At 53.0% G+C, this 15,651-nt stretch overlaps 2 protein-coding genes across 13 annotated transcripts in view; one reads left to right on the top strand and one right to left on the bottom strand.

Moving 5' to 3' along the window:
* Positions 1-12,603, bottom strand: part of LOC100608221 (sphingomyelin phosphodiesterase 4) — a 27,425-nt gene extending 14,822 nt beyond the window's left edge. Inside the window, 9 exon segments of the mRNA XM_063791099.1 lie at positions 4,384-4,535; positions 4,660-4,712; positions 4,822-4,930; positions 5,311-5,386; positions 5,546-5,688; positions 6,934-7,020; positions 8,595-8,678; positions 12,449-12,503; positions 12,505-12,603. Of these exon segments, the coding sequence (XP_063647169.1) occupies positions 4,384-4,535; positions 4,660-4,712; positions 4,822-4,930; positions 5,311-5,386; positions 5,546-5,688; positions 6,934-7,020; positions 8,595-8,678; positions 12,449-12,503; positions 12,505-12,521 (776 nt within the window). The 5' untranslated portion in view covers positions 12,522-12,603.
* LOC129135332 (mitotic-spindle organizing protein 2B) overlaps positions 12,519-15,651 on the top strand; it is a 23,310-nt gene continuing 20,177 nt past the window's right edge. For 2 of the 12 annotated variants that reach the window (XM_063791090.1, XM_063791089.1), the window contains exons 1-3: positions 13,040-13,384; positions 13,564-13,711; positions 14,712-14,869. In XM_063791090.1, the coding sequence (XP_063647160.1) occupies positions 13,061-13,384; positions 13,564-13,711; positions 14,712-14,869 (630 nt within the window). In that variant the 5' untranslated portion in view covers positions 13,040-13,060. The other 10 variants (XM_054679768.1, XM_063791094.1, XM_063791096.1 and 7 more) reach the window with 8 other exon arrangements.

Below are 15,651 nucleotides of genomic sequence, written 5' to 3'. Positions count from 1 at the left end.
CGGGAGGATCTCTTGGGCCCAGGAGGCTGAGGTTGCTGTGAGCAGAGATCGTACCACTGCACTCCAGCCTGGGGTAAGAGAACAAGACCCTGTCTGCAAATAAAATCAATTTGAAAAAAGGGGAGAATCAAAAGTGGATGTTAATACTACTGATAATTACATGGTCTCCATACATCTTCCTGGTAAATTCTCATTATCAATTTTTTTTTTTTTTGAGACAGGATCGTATCCTGTTGCCTAGGCTGGAGTGCAATGATGCAATCACAGCTCACTGCAACCTCAACCTCCTAGACTTAGGCCTCCCAAGTAGCTGGGACCAACACCACCATGCCTGGCTGATGTTTTTCTTTTTAGTAGAAACAAGGTCATGCTATGTTGCCCAGGCATTCACTATTAATTTTTTGTTTTGTTTTGTTTTGTTTTTTGAGACGGAGTCTCACTGTTACCCAGGCTGGAGTGCAGTGGCACGATCTCGGCTCACTGCAGGCTCCGCCCCCCAGGATTCTCGCCATTCTCCTGCCTCAGCCTCCCAAGTAGCTGGGACTACAGGCGCCCGCCACCTTGCCCGGCTAATTTTTTTCTGTATTTTTAGTAGAGATGGGGTTTCACCGTGTTAGCCAGGATGGTCTCGATCTCCTGACCTCGTGATCCGCCCACCTCGGCCTCCCAAAGTGCTGGGATTACAGGCGTGAGCCACTGCGCCTGGCCAATTTTTTTTTTTTTTTTTGGTTGAGATACGGTCTCTCTCTGTAGCCTAGGCTGGAGTACAGGGGCATGATCTCGGCTCACTGCCACCTCCGCCTCCTGGGTGCAAGCAGTCCTCCCACCTCAGCCTCTCAAGTAGCTGGGATTACAGGCGCACACCACCACACCTGGTTATTTTTAAATTTTTGGTAGAGATGGGATTTTGCTATGTTGCCTGAGCTGGTCTCACACTCCTGAGCTCGTGATCCGCCCACCTCAGCCTCTCAAAGTGCTGGGATTACAGGCATGAGCCACCACGCCCAGCCTCATTACTATTTAATCTGGGCACAAAGTAATTATTTTACAATGGAAAAACCTGACTGGCACCTTTTTAACCCAGTGATAAAAGGGCACCTGGCAAGAACCAGGTGTCCCACTACAGTGCTCCTCCCAACAAAGCCCATGCTGGGCCTAGTCACCAGCAAATACCAGACAGCCTAAGGGGCGGCCACATGCTCTGGAGGGGTCAAGGTCAGGAAAGACAGAAAGGCAAGGGACCATTCCTGACTGAAGGGGACTAGAAATATCACTATATACAGTGGGTGAGCCTGTGAAACATCACTGCACACAGTGTGAGGCCTGGTGGCAATACTAACTTCCTGCTGTGGTTACAGGCACTGTGACTAAATAGGATAATGCATTCGCTTCTAGGAAATACACTGAAATATTAAGAGGTCAAGGGGTGTCATATCCTGTAGCTTACTCATATTGGCTTAGAGAAAAAAAACACATACAATAGAGGTGGAAAACAACAGATGCAGCAAAGTGTTAACCATTTGGAAATCTGGGTGAAGGGTCTATGAAAGTTTTTTTTTTTTTTTTTTTTCCCTGAGACAGGATCTTGTTCTGTTACCCCAGGCTAGAGTGCAGTGGCACACTCACAGCTCACAGCTTATTGCTCCTGGGCACAAGAGATCCTCCCACCTCAGTCTCCTGAGTAGCTGGGACCATAGTTGCACATCATCACACTTGGCCTTTTTTTTTTTTTTTGTAGAAACGAGGTCTCCCAACGTTGCCCACGCTGGTCTCGAATTCCTGGCCCCAAGCGATCCTCCCGCCTTGGCCTCCCAAAGTGCTGGGATTACAGGCGTGAGCCACTGTGTTCGGCCTGCAAGTTATTTTTATTATGTGTGGAAACTTATCTGTACGTCTGAAGTTACTTCAAAATAAAAAGTTAGGTGTGGTGGCTTGCACCTGTAATTCCAGCTACTTGGGAAGCTGAGGCAGGAAGATTGCTGAGGCCAGGAGTTCAAGACCAGCCTGGGCAACACAGCGAGGCATCCCCATATCTCTGCAAAAAAAAAAAAAAAAATTAGCTGGCTGTGGTGATGCATGCCTATAGTCACTGAGGTGACAGGCTGGCTTGAGTGATGATTGTGCCACCAAGTGATGATTATGACACTGCACTCCAGCCTGTGTGACAGAGTAAGACTGTCTTTAAAAATACATAATGGCTAGGCCAGGAGCGGTGGCTCACACCTGTAATCCCAGCACTTTAGGGGGTCGAGGTGGGCAGATCACTTGTGGTCAGGAGTTCAAGACCAGCCTGCCCAACATGGTGAAACCCTGTCTCTATTAAAGATACAAAAATTAGCTGGGCGTGGTGACAGGCACCTGTAGTCCCAGCTACTTGGGAGGCTGAGCCAGGAGAATCACTTGAAGCAGAGACAGCGCCACTGCACTCCAGCCTGGGCAACAGAGAAACACCCTGTCAAAAAAAAAACAAAAAAAGCCCACAATGGACCAGTACGGTGGTTCATGCCTGTAATCTCTGAACTTTGGGAGGCTAAGGCAGGAGGATCGCTGGAGCCCAGGAGTTCTAGAGCAGCCTGGGCAACACAGCAAGACCCATCTTACAAAAAAATAAAATAAAAGCTAGGTGTAGGGGTGCATGCTTATAGTACTAGCTACTTGGCAGGTTGAAGTGGGAGGATCACTTGAGCTCAGGAGGTTAACGTTGCTGTGAGTTGTGATCACAACACTGCACTCCAGGCTGAGCAACCCAGCCAGGCCCTGTTTCAAAAAAAAAAAAAAAAAATGCTGGGCGCAGTAGCTCACACTTGTAATCCCAGCACTTTCGCTGAGGCCGAGGTGGATTGATTGCCTGAGGTCAGGAGTTTGAGGCCAGCCTGGCCAACATGGTGAAACCGCGTTTCTACTAAAAATACAAAAATTACCCGGGCACGCTGACCTGTGCCTCTAATCCCAGCTACTTGCAAGGCTGAGGTGGGAGAATCGCTTGAACCCAGGAGGCGGAGGTTGTGGTGAGCCAAGATCGTGCCACTGCACCACTCCAGCATGGGCGACAGAGCGAGACTCCATCTCCAAAAAATAAATAAATAAAATAAAATAAATAAACCCAAACCATACGTATGTGATTTCTCTTCTGTGTGTGTGTGTGTGCGTGCGCGCGCACGTGCGTGTGCAATGGTGTGATCTCAGCTCACCACGACCTCCGCCTCCTGGGTTCCAGCGATTCTCCCGCCTCAGCCTCCCGAGTAGCTGGGATTACTACTCGGGCATGGGTGCACCACCATGCCCAGCTAACTTTTCTATTTTTAGTAGAGATGAGGTTTCACCATGTTGGCCAGGCTGGTCTCGAATTCCTGACCTCAGGCGATCCCTCCACCTCGGCCTCCCAAAGTGCTGGGATTACAGGCGTCAGCCACCACTCCCAGCCCACATATACAATTTCTAAAAGAAAAAATTAAAATAAAAAATGCAAAAAGTTAAAACAAGCAAAAAAACCAGGCATCAAAAACTGCTTGGCAGCTGAATTCTGCATCTAAGAAGGTGTGAATCTGCCTCACCTCCAAGTCCTCCACAGGATCAGCGACATTTCAGGGTCACTGATCACTGCCGCCACCTGGGCAGCATCTCCTCCCTGCCGCTCCCTTTCTCCACTCCACCCTCTGGGGAATCTGTCCACACGTGAATTTTAGGTAAAGGCCTGGCCTGCCTTACACATGCCAGCAGATCTGGGGTGGGCCAGCATCTGCAGGAAGGGGCCTGCATGCAGGTTCCTGGGGAAGGCGATAGGCCAGTGAGATTAAGGAGGGTCAGAGGTGCACAGGCAGCTGATGCTGGGGCAAGAGGGTCTCCTGGGAAGTCGGCCAAGAGGCCCTGCATTAGTGCCCACTGAGGACCCAGGACAGCCAGGCATGAGAGCCCCTGGTTTACACTCCCGACCTGTGCAGGCACGCATCAGGCTCAGCCTGTTTGGACTGGCAAAACAGGCTCTTTGGCCCAGGGCCTCCCCTTCAAGACCTGCTCCAGGGGCCCATAGAGATTTCCATTTTTTTTGCTCATAGGACAACCTTTCCACCCTGCTCACTGCCTCAGACACCGCCTGTGGGGAGGGCTGCTCCACACACAACACAGCCCATTGCCATGCAGGCCGTGGAGGCCTCCAGGGACCTGATAGCTTCAGTGATGGCCAAAGACACTGAACACTAAGGACAGATTGCCCTCCACACCCCACCCTCCAGTCTGTGCTAAGACAGCTGGGGATGGGGAATGAGGCATAAGAAAAATTGGGGAACCCTGGACAAAGGGTGGCAACATTGTCCCCGTGGGCGATGCAAGTGACCAGGCCACTCCCTTATGGAAGGGCCAGGTCTTAACAAAGGGCAGCCTTACCTAGGAGGTGGTGAGGGGCTGGTCCCCCCTGGGCTGGAGGAGAGTGGTGGGGGCACACTGCCTTCGGTGGGCAGGAACCATGACAGGTACCTGTCCACCAGGATGAAATAGGCACAGTCTGAAGTACGGACGTGGAGGGACACAGGGAGTGGCTGGAAAACCAAGCTAGTTGTTAGCGTGGGCTCTGGACACTGCCAGGCCACCAAGCACCAACAAGTGCAGGGAAGCCCTGGGCCGTGGCCCCACCTCTCCCAGCAAAAGGCATCCCTTCCCTACCTTCTGAGTGATGAGGCTCAAGGCAAAGAAGAATATGTAATACTCGAACGGATCTGAGAGCAGCGTCAGGGGCAAACACGCAGGGTTGATGAGCCACCCCCTGCTCAGTGTCAAGTGCTGGGCCACCCACAGCCTCCCTACCTCAGGGCCACCAAAGGATACTCAGGGCCAGGTTCAGACCAAGGCCCCCAGTAGGGGTGAACTGGACCTTGTTGTGGTACAGAGGACTGTCAGGGAGGATGCATTCCTGGATGGACGCCTTCACAGGACCCTGCAGAGAGAGGCAGTGAGGCTTGTGGGCAGGTGCTGGCGCGTAGTGCCCGATACGCAGTGCCCCACATGCACGGCAGCACTTTGGGAAGGCTGCTGGGGAAGAGACCCAAACACAGAACCCACCTGTGGGGACAGTGCCCTGCCTCTGAGCAGTGCCTGAACAAGAGTCTTTGCTTAGAACTTCTCCTACCATCTCATAAAGAGCTGCAGACAGCAAGGGTAGCAGCCATGCAATACCCATTTCCTTTGCCTCTCATATCCCCAGAACAAATCGCTCCTCAATTTGCCCTCAGAGGACTAAAGGAGATTGCCCATCACCACAGGGCTGTGCAAGGCCCACTGCCCCGAGCACCACTCCTGTCACTGTGGTTTACTTACAGGCAGGTAGGAGACAGGAAAGTCAAATTTACAGTCTTCAGCTTGAAGCTTATAAACCAACTTCATCATTGGGCCACTGAACATGAAATTGAACAAACAAACAAAAACAGGGCAAATGAACTGCGAATTATCTTGCTTTGATTGTTTCTTAATCTTAAGAAATTCAGAGAGTGGTTTAAAGGTGGAATCACCATGAGGAATCACCCAGCCTCTCTCCGGTGACCAACCTACCTACCCAGGGTCAAGAAATTCCATCACGATGCTGTACTCCACAGGATTCACACGCCCCTGTAAGCAGCTGAGGTTCCAGCCAACGAGGACACCATCTAGGCTGCCGAAAATGCTCTCTACCAGCCATGGGAAGATGGTGTGCAGCTCCTGAAACAATGTGTGGTGAGGCCGCGGGCAGGACCAGCACCCACTACTGCCCCGGCTCTAGTCCTGCACCACCTGCTGCCCAGCTCCTTCTGAGGAGGCCACTCCCTGGCTGAGACCTACGAGATCAACCCTGCACCCAAAGGAACCCTGGTGCCATGGTGCCAACGACAAGAGCAGCTTTGGGTTCTTCCAATGGGGTACATGGCATACCAAGCAGTGTTGCTTTAGGCTTGGGCCAGCTAAGTCAGCCTCCAATCAAAATACATTTTTTGTGTGTGATAGAAGACTAAATTAAGAGAAATAAATAAACATAAACAATGAAGAAAATTAAAAAATATAAAATAAAAAATACATGAAATACATATTTTTTGAGACAGGGTCTCACTCTGTTGCCCTGGCTGGAGTGCAGTGATGCAATTATGGCTCACTGCAGCCTTGACTTCCTGGGCTCGAGCAATCCTCCCACCTCAGCTTCCTGAGTAGCTGGGACTATAGGCACACACCACTACACTCAGCTAATTTTTAAATTTCTTGTAGAGATAGGTTCTCAGTATGTTGCCTAGACTGGTTTTGAGCTCCTGGGCTTAAGTGATCCTCCCACCTCGGCCTCCCAAAGTGTTGAGATTACAGGCATGAGCCACCACAAAAAAAGATTCTTTAAAAAGTGATGGAAACTTCTGACTTGAAGGATGCTCTATCAGAAAGGAAAGCAACATCCTTTCCAGAGTGAAGCCCCTGAAACCTAACTGACCTATTGCCATTTGGTATTAACTCCTTCTCTAGGCCAGCTTCCTGGGCTTGACAATTCCAGGTGTGATTTAAATACATATTTTTAGTATTTACGTTAGGGTTTCTGAACCTTGGTGCTATTGACGTTTTGGGCTAGATACTTCTTTGTTGCAGGGAGCTGTCCTGTGCTTTGCAGAATGTTTCCAGCAACCCTGGCCTCTACTTCCTAGATGTCAGTAGCACACACTCCCCATCTACCTCCAGATGTGACAACCAAAAATGTCTCTGACATTGCCAAGTGTCCCTTGAGGGACAGAGCACCTGTGGCTAAGAACCCCTGATCTACAAGTTCACATGTTTAAATGTGTCCGTAAACATAATGGTCATGATAATGGCCAGGCCTCTGTGCCAGGCAGTGCTCAGGGTTGGGGTGGGGAGGGAAATTAGGAATTATAATAAAGTTCTTTAACGAATGTATAAGACATGCTCCAAAGAGAGACATTAGCAGAGCTATACCTTTGCTGGAAAGTCCTCAATGACTTTAATCAAGTCTTGGCACTGCTGTGCAAAGGGCTTATTTATAGAGTCAGCTTTCAGGCTAGCCTAGAAAACAGAACAAAGCAAAAAACTCATGAGGACATTCACTCTGCAGCTTTTAGTGATACTCTGGCTTGAGTCAAACTGTGGCTTGAGTCAAACAGAAATCCAAGCAATAGGTTATGAGTCAGACCCATAACCACTGGCCTGGTTCCCCAGCCCCTCATGTGTGTCAGTGGCCCAAAGAGTACTCCTAGGAGAGGCTGTAGTTCTATGCTCTCTGGACCAGGAACTATCAGCCTTGTTTCCCAGTACCCCCTCAGAGTGCTGCACATGATCAGAACAGGATTGACTTCTACCAATCCATAAGTAGGGGCTGGTCCCAGAGTCAGCCCCAGAGCCAGAAGAGGATCTTGATTGTGTAAGGGCACCCCTCACAAACCACAGAGTACCACTGAGTTTGTACGCATCAACTGGAAATTTCCAGCCTGATGGACCACCGTGATTACACCGTTGTGATCATCAGTAAGAACGCCCAACAACATCACGGCTATGGCAGAAGCTCTCTTAAACGAGCTGTCCTTTATTCAATAGACACTGAACCTACTAAACCAATGATCTTAAAACACAGGGCAGACAAAAATTATAGACCGCTTCAGCCAAGTAGACACTAATCATGACGGCAATGGAGAGGCCAGAAAAGACTCAGGACAAGGACTAATGAAATCTACCTAGTCGTGGGATGTGAGGAAAGCACCCTGACTACAAGGAGAAAAAGGGCATCTGTGCGAATGGATTAAGATCAGGAGAAACAGCTAGAATTTCAACCTAGAGAGCTTTGCCAAAGGATATCTAAGGCCTTGTCTACCTCCAAACGACGGTGGATTTCACAGTGATTGAGACAGAGATGGAGACCTGAGCTGTCTGGCCATGGGCCAGACCTGTTGACTCTAGTGGGGTGCACTGAGGAAGAATGTCCTTCCACATAAATGTTTACAAAAACACCTCCTAAGAACTAAAATTAGGAACTTTCATCACCAATACTTGCCTTATATCTAACTTCTCACCTCTCAGTATCATTTTTTTTTTCCTTTTTGAGTCTTTACTATGTTGCCCAGGCTGGTCTCAAACTCTTGGGCTCAAGTAATCCTCCTGCCTCAGTCTCCTCAGTAGCTGGAACTCCAGGCATGAGCCACTGCACCCAGTTCTCAGCATCATGTTTAATACTTAAAGTGCAACCTAGCAGCCCCCCGCACAACAGTGTCTCCATTTTTCACTGATGACAGTTATGACTGATTATTAGAATGCTTCGTATCTATTTAAGAATTTACAAGTTATGAACATTCTGATATACATCCTTCTCACTTGCTCCTCCCCCTCGTACCCTTGGGAAGTAGAGAAAATAGAATTTGAATGAACTTGTCTTGTATGAGAAAACCCAGAGCCCAGAGGTTGAGTAACCCCAAGGTCCTGTAGTAATAAGGAGGCACAGTCAAGTTAAGGAGTCTGCCATTGTTTCCATCACATGCCCCTAAAAAACAACCACTACAGAGTTCTTCAAGTCAATGGGAAGAACACTCAAGTCCCACAGCTACAGAACTATGGCCACACTGACACTCATGCAAGCAGCTGATATTTACCAGTAGAAAGCTGGGCTGCTGCAGGTGAGGGAACGCCATAGCAGCCTCCAGTGGAGAGTTGAAAATGGCCTTCTTACCAAACCACTGTGGAAAAACAAAGACAAAATCTCAACATCTGCAACACAGCAGAATCTTTTTATATTTTTCTTTAGAGACAGGGTCTCGTTCTGTTGCCCAGGCTGGCATGCGGCAGCACGATCATAGCTCACTGCAACCTCAAACTCCTGGGTTCAAGCAATCCTCACACCTCAGTCTCCTGAGTACAGGCACATGCCACTATGCCTGGCTAATTTTCCTTTTTTTTTAGAGACAGGGTCTTGCTATGTTGCCCAGGCTAGTTTGTCAGGCTGTGATGCCCAGGATCCTGGCCTCCACTGATCCTCCTGCCTTGGCCTCCTAAGTGTTAGGGTTACAGGTGTGAGCCACTGCACCTGGCCCTAACAAAATATTACATAGTTTCACAATGCCCAGGAGAATATCACACATTACATTACCAATTCGCAACACACATTACATTGCCAATTCTCATGTCTTACTTATTGATTAGAGACAGGGTCTTGCTTGCTCACTCAGGCTGCAGTACAGTGGTGCGATCATAGCTCATTGCAACCTCAAACTCCTGAGCTCAAGTGATTCTCCTGCGTCAGCCTCTCAAGTAGCGGGAACTACAGGCAAACATCACCAAGCCCAGCTAATTTTTGTACTTTTTGTAAAGATGGGGGTTTCATCATGTTGCTCAGACTGCTCTTGAACTCCCAGACTCAAGTGATTTATCCGCCTCAGCCTCCCAAAATGTGGGATTACAGGCGTGAGCCACCACGCCCGGCCAGCAATTCCCATCTTTTATACAAATGCTGTTCTCAACCGGGCACGGTGGCTCCTGCCTGTAATCCTAGTACTTTGGGAGGCTGAGGCAGGAGGATCACCTGAGGTCAGGAGTTCAAGACCAGCCTGGCCAACATGGTAAAACCCCGTCTCTACCAAAATACAAAAATTAGCCGGACATGAGGGTGGGTGCCTATAATCCCAGCTACTCAGGAGGCTGAGACCCGAGAATCCCTTGAACCCAGGAGAAGGTGGTTGCAGTGAGCTGAGATCACGCTACTACACTCCAGCCTAGAAGGCTGAGCAAGACTCTGTCTCAAAAAAAAAAAAAAGAAACACTGTTCTCCTGCAGCCCATAGTGGCCAGCTTCAGAGCCAAGTTTGTGGTACTGAATCCCTGGTAATGCTTGTACAGCATTTGTTATATACCAGGACTCGCTCTAAATGCTCTCTATATATCTCCTCATTTAATCCTCAGTGGTAGGCAGAATTCTAAAGATAGCAGCCCAAGATTCCCGACCCCTGTTTGTTCAATCAAATACTCATCTAGGTACTGCTGTGAAGGCATTTTGCACATCCAATTAGAGTCCTAAGTTAGTGGACCTTAAGTTACAGAGTAGTCCCCAGCTGACAGCCAGCAAGGAAACAAAGACCTTAGTTCTACAACTCCAAGGAACTGGATTCTGCCAGCAACCTAAATAAACCTGGAAGCAGCTTCTTCCCTGGAGTTTTCAGATAAGAGCAAAGCTGCCAACACCTTGATTTTAATCTTGTAATGCACAGCTGAGCTTGCCTGGACTTCTGCACACATAACTATGAGATAATAAAAGGGTGCTGGTTTAAACTGCTAAGTTTGTCATACAAGAATAGAAAAACCAACCTCACAACAACCCGATGGGTACAGATGTACTATGACTGCAGGTCAGTACAGATGATGAAGGAGAGGCAGAAATGGGATAACTCACTTACCCCCACCCAGCTAGTAAGTGGCAGAACCAAGATTCCAATACAAAGACCGCCTCACAAAACTGAGACAGGGGCAAATCCCCTCCATATTACCCGTGCACTATGCAATGAACAGAGGGGAAGAGCAAGCTCTGCCAAGGGAGCCTTTGAATAAGCCATCAGAAAACTAGGATCAAAGGCCGGGCGCCATGGCTCACACCTGTAATCCCAGCACTTTGGGAGGCCACGGTGGGCAGATCACTTGAGGCCAGGAGTTCGAGACCAGTGTGGCCAACAAGGCAAAACCCCATCTCTACTAAAAATACAAAAATTAGCTGGGTGTGGTGGCGGGCACCTGTAGTCCCAGCGACTCGGGAGGCTGAGGCATGAGAAATGCTTGAGCCCAGGAGGCGGAGGTTGCAGTGAGCCAAGATCACACCATTGCACTCTAGCCGGGGTGACAGAGGGAAACTCTGTCTCAAAAAATGGAAGAAAAATAAAAGAAAAAAAGGAAAGAAAACTAAGATCAGCTTTCCAGATTCCTACCTCTCAGCTCACCCAGGTCAAAAATAAAAAATGCTCAGACCTAGACTTCACAGACAGGAAGTCTGCCAAGTCCCACTGGTGGCCTAGTTACAGTTTTCCTGGCCCAGCTCTGCCCACTGCACAAGTAACAGCACTGGGGTGGCACCTGGCAGTCTGTGGAGGAAGAGAGGCTGGGTGTAAAGACGCCATGTAGGCAGTTGTAGAGTGAGAGGAGACAGGAATCTCTGCCTCTCTGCCACTTGGCAATAGGAACATCTCCCAAGTTTTTTCAATTTTTTTTTTTTTTTTTTTTTTTTTGAGACGGAGTCTCACTCTGTCGCCCAGGCTGGAGTCCAGTGGTGCTATCTTGGCTCACTGCAAGCTCCGCTTGGGTTCACGCCATTCTCCTGGCTCAGCCTCCCGAGTAGCTGGGACTACAGGCGCCGGCCACCACGCCTGGCTAATTGTCTTTTGTATTTTTAGTAGAGTGGGTGTCACATGTTAGCCAGGATGGTCTAGATATCCTGACCTCGTGATCCGCCCGCCTCAGCCTCCCAAAGTGCTGGGATTACAGGCGTGAGCCACCGCGCCCGGCCTCAATTCTTAACCTAGCTATCAATTGCAGTGTTAAAGAAAAACGCCTCAGTCCTAAGGCACTTGGTCAAGAAAACACTGCACTACTGCAAAATGATCAAAGCAGCATTAAACTGTGGACTGCTGGATAAGTGCGGAGCTCTAGAGATGATGAAGGGGAGAGCATCTCTGCTCAGTAAAAGCTTTCATGGGCAGCGACTGAAAGAATGAGGCCCAGAGGAATTTCTAGGAACTTTCAAAGAGAGGAAATTCAAACCCGAGAACTCCCAAAAGGTGTCTCCCACACCCCTGTTCTCTGACCCTGCCATGGCCACCCTCCCCCGTCACAGGTCTCTGCGTGCCATGCACCTAGAGTCCACTTCGTCGCGACTCTCCAACACCTATTTTCTCCAGGAGCTGCTTCGGACCCGTTTGTTTTTTTGTTTCGTTTTGTTTTGTTTTTCTGACAGCGACAGCCCTTGGGCAACGCCAATCATTCCAAGCAAATTCTGTCATGCCAAAACCTCCCTTAACAGCACGCGCCCACTTGGTCCCAACTCTCCTGCGAATTGGGCTTCGGGAGCCTCCGAAACCAAGGCTCGGAGAAGTGGAGCACACAGGGGAAGGGTCGAGCTGGGACCCACACCCGGCTCTTCCTCCCACACCGCCTGTTGAGCCCAAGGCTCAACTTCGACACAAAACTCTCCTTCCCTCAATTCCTTCAACGACGGGTAACCTTCAACGAACACCTACCGGACCGGAACAGAGTGTACGAGCCGCGCGGGAAGGTGGCACAAAGGCATGGCCCAGAGGGGTGGCAGGAAGACTCAGCCGGGGCCCTCCACTCCCCAGCCTGCCCGGCCTGGGCAGAGCCGCCGGGCCGCCCGAGTCCTGGGGCTCGCGGAGGAACGGAGATGGCCTCGGCAGGGGCTCGGGGAAGCCCCCAGGGCGCCGGACCGTCTCACGCGCGCGTCCCGCGCCACTCACCTGTGGGACCCATAGCGTCGCCCGCCTCAGAGGTGGAAGCCGCCATTCCGCCACCGCGCCAAAACGTCGTCATCAAGCTGCGCGCAGAGCCACGCCCCGCGGCCGGGCGGGAAAAGCGCTTCTACCTCTTTGGGCCGTTACCTCAAAAGGCGCGTGCGCAAAGCGAAGAAGGCCGGCCGGCCGTGGAGGGGAAATGGCTAGGCAGGAGTGCGGGGAGAGGGAGTGGTCCTTAGCTGAATGCGCCTGCGTTGTGGCGGCCTCTGTCGCCCCAAGGTAGGGCTCACGCACTTTTTCCCTAGCAAGGAATGCGCGTGCGCGTAAGCAGGGTTGTTGATTAGTGCCCCCCACCCCCCCGACCCCCGAAAAGCGACCCCTAGTGGTGCACCGGTGCGGACCAGAAAATGGCACGCTTTCTTGAAACAGGTATTGACTGAGCGCCCAATGTATGCCTGGTACTGGGCTGGGTGCTGCCACCTAAGCGAGCACGACCAATGCAAGTCTATCAGGGACGCCCTGACCGCCAAGCAGCTGGCCCCTGCAGTCCGCCATGCCACTCCCGACGCCTAGCGCGCCGCTCAGCCACCGTGAGCGCCCACCAACTGTTGGGCTCCAATGACGCCGCGGAGGCGGCCCCGTCCCCGCGCTCCCGCCGCTCCCGCCAGGGCAGCCCGGGAGGCCAGACGCTGGCGCTGCAGGGAGAGGGCGGTGGGCGCATCCGCTAGGGGGCGCGGCGGGGCGGGGCGCACCTTTCGGCGGGCCGCGAGGATGGCGGCGCAGGGCGTAGGGCCTGGGCCGGGGTCGGCGGCGCCCCCGGGGCTGGAGGCGGCCCGGCAGAAGCTGGCGCTGCGGCGGAAGAAGGTGCTGAGCACCGAGGAGATGGAGCTGTACGAGCTGGCTCAGGCGGCGGGCGGCGGTATCGACCCCGACGTGTTCAAGTGAGCGGGGCGGGTGGGGGCCGCATGCTCGCCAGACACCCCCGACCTCTGCTCTCCGGGTACGCCCGGCCCGCTGGTCAGGAGGAGCCCCCGCCCCCGCCCCCGTCCTTGTCCGGTCTTCAGGGAGGTGGCCGCGCCGGGCGGAGAGGGCTCACCGGCCCCGCGTCTGTCCCCGCTGGGATCCTGGTGGACCTGCTGAAGCTGAACGTGGCCCCCCTCGCCGTCTTCCAGATGCTGAAGTCCATGTGTGCCGGGCAGAGGCTAGCGAGCGAGCCCCAGGACCCTGCGGCCGTGTCTCTGCCCACGTCGAGCGTGCCCGAGACCCGAGGTCAGAGCTGGGCCCGCTGTCCCTGCCCCAGTGGCGGGGGTGGCGGGCGGGGAGGGGGCAGGCGCGGCACAGCGGCGGCGTGGCCCTGAGTGGCCAGGCCTGTCTGTCGGTCTAGGCCCAGCACCTGCAGGGCCCATCCGTGGGCTCTGCTCCTGGGCTTCGCTGCCAGCCTTAGGAGGCACGTCCAGGTCAGGTGGACGCAGAGTGCGTGCCCCAGGGTGGTCCAGGCTGGGTAGGGCTCCTCCGCTTAGCTCCTCCCCACCTCTTCACTCAGGCCTTCATCCTAAAAGTCGGGAATCAAGACGGTTTGGGGCTGGGCGCCGTGGCTCACGCCTATAATCTTTGGGACCCTACGGCGGGAGGATCCTTTGAGGCCACGAGTTTGAGACCAGTCTGGGTGACAGGGTGAGATCTTGTCTCTAAATGTTTTTCAAAAGACAGTCTCGATCTCTGTCCTGTGGTATACAGCATCCAGGGAAGTGCCCAGGGAGCAGGGCAGGCAGAGGTCTTCCTGCCTTTACCCCACCTGGGCCCAGTTCCTGCCTCTGATGATTGCAGGAAGAGAGTCAGACGCGGAACTCCCAGGGTGCAGAGGCCTGCGGGGTCTGAAGGGCCTCCTCCCTCTCCAGTGTGGTGACTGGGCTGAGGAGATGCTGGGACTGAGAGTGTCATGGTGGAGCCTCTGTCCCTGCTCATCCTCTCCGCATGTTGCTTCTGCTCCCGATGGCTCTCCCTGAAATGCAGCACAACCTCCCAGGCCAATGGAAGGAGGCCCAGAGCTGGCTCCCTGCCTGGAAGCACGAGGAGACCCGCACAGGCATCCTGAGAAGGCGTAGAGAGCAGGCTGCCTTCATGGGGGGAGTGCCAGGGCCTGGGCACCCACGCCCGCTGACCCCAGAGGGCCCGGGCACCTGCATGCTGGCCTCTTCACTGACCCTCGCTCTGTCTGCTCTCTTTGTGTCTCTCTCTGACCTCCAGAGGCCTCCTTTCTCTCTGCCAGGAACAGTAGCCCCCCTGCAAGGCCCTCGTTTTCCTCCAGCCCGCAGCCTGCGGCCTCTCCGGTTCTGCTCCGCAGCCCAGCTGCCACACACTCGCCTCTCTCTCCAGGCCCCCCGGGTTCCCTCCGCCTCTCTTGCTGCCTGTTCTCTCCTTTTGCAGGTTGCGTTTATTGGCTTATCTCTGGGGGTTGGTGCTCTCCCTTGTTTTCGTGGAAACTGCATGGCCCCAAGAGGCCCAAGCAGCTTTGAGCTGCAAGGGCAGGATCATGCAGGCCACCACTGCCCTGCCGCTTAGCCACAGGGCACTATTTCTGACTCGGTTTCTTAGAGACATGGTGTGGCAGTCTCTAGACCCCACAGTCGGGCTGGCATCCGGGGACAGGACCGACACCCCCACACCCCAGAGGCGAGCTAGTGGTGAGTGTAAAGAGCCCCTCTCCAGGGTAAGACAGCCGGCCGGGTGCAGTGTGCTCTGCTGGAGAGCACAGCCCCAGGCGTGACAAACACCTTGGCCTCTTAGAAGTTGTCCCCTACCTGGACAGGAAGTCTGGAGGCTGAAACAGAGACTCCCACCTTCCCAGAGTCTCCTGGGCAGTGCCACACAGTTGCCATGTGCTGGTCCCATGGCCACACTCCAGCACTCAGCCCCCTTGCCCGCCTCACTCCTGAGTTGGGACACTTTCCAGGTGTCACCAGGTGTGATCAGGGGCCCAGAGCCAGGGGCCTATGAGAGCCCAGGGGTCTTTGGTCGCGCCTCCTGCATGCGCCTCCTGACAGCGGCCACCTCCCTGCCACCCAGAGCTCAGGCCCAAGAGAGGGTGGAGAGGGCCTGAAGGACAGGCCTGGAGTAGGGGTGTATGGACTGTAGGCTGAGATGAGCAATTGAGGGGCAAGTGTCCAGCAGGAGGGAGAAACTGGGAGCAGAGTCCTTGTCACTCCAGG

This window comes from Pan troglodytes, chromosome 13 (assembly GCF_028858775.2).
Source record: "Pan troglodytes isolate AG18354 chromosome 13, NHGRI_mPanTro3-v2.0_pri, whole genome shotgun sequence".
Classification (NCBI taxonomy): Eukaryota; Metazoa; Chordata; class Mammalia; order Primates; family Hominidae; genus Pan; species Pan troglodytes.
The sequence above is the reverse complement of the archived record's forward strand: the minus strand, read 5'-3'. Positions and strand labels throughout refer to the sequence as shown.